The sequence below is a fragment of the Gadus morhua genome, chromosome 17, assembly GCF_902167405.1.
Source record: "Gadus morhua chromosome 17, gadMor3.0, whole genome shotgun sequence".
NCBI classification, from domain to species: domain Eukaryota; kingdom Metazoa; phylum Chordata; class Actinopteri; order Gadiformes; family Gadidae; genus Gadus; species Gadus morhua.
In genome coordinates, this window is record NC_044064.1 from 15,482,241 (window position 1) to 15,487,129 (window position 4,889).

The 4,889-nt window shown below is 40.0% G+C and overlaps 1 protein-coding gene across 2 annotated transcripts; it reads right to left on the reverse strand.

Annotated features, from left to right (window-relative positions):
- Positions 1-204: 204 nt before the first annotated feature.
- Positions 205-4,356, reverse strand: LOC115529804 (GTPase IMAP family member 9-like). 2 transcript variants are annotated; one of them, XM_030338887.1, is made up of 2 exons: positions 4,315-4,356; positions 205-1,741 (listed from the first exon to the last, which is right to left on the reverse strand). In XM_030338887.1, the coding sequence occupies exon 2, from the start codon at positions 1,713-1,715 to the stop codon at positions 1,008-1,010; it is 708 nt and encodes a 235-aa protein (XP_030194747.1). In that variant the 5' UTR covers positions 1,716-1,741; positions 4,315-4,356; the 3' UTR covers positions 205-1,007. The 2 variants fall into 2 exon arrangements, with proteins under 2 accessions (XP_030194747.1, XP_030194746.1); XM_030338886.1 differs by lacking the exon at positions 4,315-4,356 and adding an exon at positions 3,854-4,293.
- Between the last annotated feature and the right edge of the window lie 533 nt (positions 4,357-4,889).

The following is a 4,889-nucleotide window of genomic DNA, read 5'->3' on the forward strand; positions in this document are numbered from 1 at the left end:
TTATATTTATGTAATATTATATTTTCTTTATATTTTCAAGATCCTGATTGCGATAGAAAATGTTTCTAAAAATATAATTTTGAAAAAGATTTGACAACGGGTTAAAATTGAATGATAAAAGTACTTCTAAGTATTGATAAAGTCCCAGTTAACTCTATATGATGTTTTTAAATGTTTTTTTGAGACAAAATTTTTTCCAGTCAGTACAGGAAATTATATGTTTATTGATTTAAAATATGCAAGTTATATATGTGACTGTGAAGTCAATACATCCTTAATTGATTATTTTCCAGTGAATAAATCATGAAAATAAAAACATATATGAAGCCAGTTTTATGCAGGATTGAATCAACTGTAAAACCAAGAACCCATCTGATGTTGAATATTAACTCAAGCCAATGATCAGGCACATCTCGAAGTGAAGTGAAAACTAGGAACGTAAAGATAAGTTAAGCAACAGGGGAGAGACAAGATGTCAAGCCGCTCCTCCACTCCCCCCTGTACTCCTTTTCATCTAGTCGTCCGTCTGCTTCCCTTACAAGAGGGCACGAGAGCCTTTTGCAGTTCTGCCCCCGCTTTTCAACCAGACTGAGTGCCCCAATATTCAAAAATACAAAAAATATATCACGGTCCAAATGACCCTGATATACATAAAACAACAGGCAGAGGTAAAGGTGAAGCGGTCGTGGTAGAGGGGAAGCATTTGAAAAATCTGGATCGTAAACCCTCTGGACCCTCGCAAACCCTCCGGCCCCAATGGCCATATGCTTTAAAGTAGGGGTGAACGATTAATCGATTTCAAATCGATATTACGATGTAATATAAGGCGATATGCAAATCGCAAAGGCTGCGATTAAAAAAAGAAAAGTAACTTTTTCGTTTTTTTTGTAATTTGTTACCGTTACTGATTGGAGCTCTTTAAGATTGACAATTATTGATATATTTTAAAATTCAATAGATGAATGAAGATGTTCTAATATTTATTCATCTTAACACATTGGCCTGGCCTAAAGGATACTGCATTTTTTCTTCTTTGCTGCCACCTGGTACATGGCGTTGGTATAACACCCTCCACCGTTTAAATCCACAACCTTCTCCACCTTTTCCAGCAGCTCGGGAACTTGCTGCACATCACTTTCATCCTTGTTGTTGAATACGTGGTACCTGCCTCCACACCTGTGAATCAAACCCCTTAAGTCATCAGAGCTGGACAGGTACTCCTCTATCTGATCATCCAGCTCATCTCCCCTGGCGAACAGCACCACTGTGTAGTCGCGGAGCGCCACTTCACCAAATACCTCAGCTATCATTTCCACTGCCCTTTTCACCTCCGCTTTGTAGCTTTCCAGCTTGAGCACCAAGAGGAAGGCGTGTGGGCCGGGGGCCGTCAGGGTCATGCTTTTGCTGATCTCCGTGATGATCTGTTCCTGGGTCTGTTGTGTGTCTCCAAAACCTGGCATGTCCACCACCGCCACCTTCTTCCTCTTGCTCCTCCTGCTTGAACTGCTCTTCCTCCTCCTCAACGCCTCCTCCTCAACATGGTATCCAGAGGTCCCCAGCTGGCAGACTTGTGTCACGGAGGCTGGGCTACTAATGGACTTGAAGGGACGCTGGCCAGCCTGGCCAAGGATGGTGTTCCCTGAGGCGCTCTTCCCAGACCCCGTGTTTCCAATCAGGATCAGTCTCAGCACTTCTTCTGGATCATTCTCTCCCATGTCGGTTGGACACGGTCCCGTTGCTCCTGTGGGTGGAACATTACACAAGCTATCAATTATATTCCACCGTCTTGTCCTAAAATTACTTTCTTAATCTTGGGGTGAGTTATCTAACACTTAAATAGTTATATAATATTAACGGTAAATTCCCAGTTTAAAAAATGTTAGGTTCATGGTTTAATAGATTTCGAGCATTGTCCTTGAATACAGGGTCTCCTGGGTCTCTCTCTCTAGTATTGGAATACCACCGCTGGCCACTGGGCAACTTTTGCCACAAACCTTGAGACCTTATTTTGGCCATGTGATTAGACAAATGCATTGATTTGTAAATGTATTGTAAGAAGTGGATCTCTATGAAGACCTCAGCCTGGAAGAATGCAAGAAACTGCCTGGACTTTGACAAAAAAGCAGAACTGCAGATTTGTGTAAATATTGCAAAAGAGTGCACACAGATTTACAGGCAATTCCTTGCCAACAAATAACTGCCGGAAGCTGCCAGTAATGGGCACATATATCTAAAATTGACAGTTTTATAGTTAAATGCTTAATAAATGTAGTAGGCCTAATTCAAGTTTTGGATGCATGGACATGCTGTTATTTTCCTAATGTTTAGATTATTTTAGGCTTAACGTTATGCAATTGAAAAACGTAATTTATGCTTCTTCATACATCCCAACAACAAGGTCTATGTACCTGACTTTTCTGTAGGCTACAATGCTGTGCAAATGATATAAATCACACGGACAAATCGTCTAGTAGCAGTCATTGATTTTAAGAAAATAAATGACTCTCGCGCAGTTTCAGGTCAGGCTAAAATCCCTTTCTTCGTAAAGTGAGTAAAAAAGTGAGATTAAGGTGAGACAGCAGTTGGCGTAGTCTACTGCATCTAAACAATTTGATATGTGATGGACACGTGACTCATGGATAGGCCTATGTATCTATGAGATTCCGTAAACTACACCCCAGAATTGTTCAAGTTTCAGTATGCGCAGATTTGTTTTTAAACCTAGGCCTACGTGTCGAACCCATGGACCTGGTTGAAACTTTCTTTTCACTCACGGAAAATGGTTGTGTTTGTGTGCGTGTCCGTGTGAAGCAATTAGTCATTATTTTATAATAATCGTTATCCTTTTGTTTGATTAAAAATACGTTTTTACAACATTTTAATTAACCACAAAATGAAGAATGACGCAAGTAAAGATTAAACATATTTATTAGATAACATTTCACATTTCTGTAAAGGCACATCTATCGAAAATACTTTAAGAATTTGTTTTTGTTTCGTAAAATAAACAAGACTATATGATGTTGGATATCAGTTATGATATTTTAGTTATTTTAAAATTATTTCATTTATCCTCAATGTGTAGGCCCTATTGGCAAATCAGATTTGTCTTGAAGCGATTGCGATTCAGCCTACGCATAGCATGCACGCAGACTCACCAGAACAACGAAGAACTAGTTCAAAAGTGGTCTGCAGAATACAGAGCATGTGTCACGTATCTTAAATCCCCCACCCCCACACAAACACACACACACACACGCACACATTCTTTTTTCCCCTGACATACGTCAGATGTGTTTTTGTGGTAGGCTATATATTATAATAGCCTACTTGGAGGGAAGGTGGTTCGAATTCATTTTTAACAGTGCTGTCTTTTCCTATTTTTGAAAGAAAGCAACTTTTCACCCCCCCTTGACCCGCGCATGGATTGAAAGAGCGCTTGTTTTAGTCCATCTTCGGAAAATGTAGTTTCACTAGACGCTACGGGGCAGGAATTCTCTTAGGATAAGGGGAATCGAATTAATTGTCAACAGTGCTGTCTTTTCCTATGTTCTAAAGGAGGCACATTTTCATCTCTCCTTGACGCGATGACGTTTTCCACAAAGGTTAAGGAAAAGAGGAATAAAGCTAAGGATATTTGACATTCCGTAGGCCCTGACGACGTTTTCCACAAAGATTAAGGAAAGGATGCATAAAGGTTAGTCGATTTGACAATCCGTAGATGCCCCTATAGGTACATCTATGGGTGGAAAAGAAATAGCCCCCAACCTACGGAACCTTATCTAAATGTTCATGTCAGCAACAATATACGATTCACTTAATGACTGAGCTTCTGAAGATAAATCCACCTTACCTGACTCCATATTGAGTATTTCTTTCTCAATATTATTCTTTCCTATCGTCGTTTATCTGTTGTTCAGGTCACCCTCGCCCTAAAAAATCAGGAGGTTTGCGCAGTTTCAGATCAAGCTAAAATTCCATTCTTCGCAAAGTGGGTAAAAAAAGTGAGATTAAGTTTAGACGGCAGTTAACGTAGTCTACTGCATCTAAACAACTTAGTAGGCATACACATGTAACGGAGACGAGGTAGTTTACAGTAAACCACACCCCAGCATTGTTTCAGTTTCAGTATGAATGTCATGGACATGCGCAGATTCGTTGAAACAAGTTTAAACTTTCTTTTCTCACACGGGAAATGTTTGGCCGTTTCTCAATTCCTAGTACGCGTAGCCTACTACGTACTCGCGGACTTGGAAGTTCGTACTTGGCAAGTCCGGACTTCAAGTAAACACTTCCGAGGACGGGAGTACGCACCTGCAATTGGAAGCAGCGGACTCGATGACGTCACCAGCTCAGCTCGTCTGTTAACTGTGCTACGGCCTCATGTAGGCATATAACTAACTACTGAACAATATAAACAAATTATACAAAACAGAACACCAGCTTCTTTAGTTTTAAAATAGTAGTCCTATGTTAATATTTTGAATGAATATAAATGAAAAGTTATGCGTATTCACACGGCAAGCCAGCTGTACCCTACATATAAACAGGGTTAGGGTTATCAGTGGCTTGAAAAAGATTGTATGAGATTGCCATTTCAATAGAAACACACACAGACACACACAGACACCCACACCCACCCACACCCACACACACACACACACGATCAGATGGATCCGACCGGGAATTCCGTTGCGATGGGTTTCCTCCATCAGCGAATTTATATAAAACAAAACCCCTCTTTCATTTTAAAATAATAGTATGTAAATATGTTGAATAGGCCTCCATCTTGATTATACTTTTAAAATGTTCCTATATAGCCTATTTTATAGCTTACACACTGATATTTTAAAACAGGAATGCGTAATGCGAAATGCATCCTGGGATAT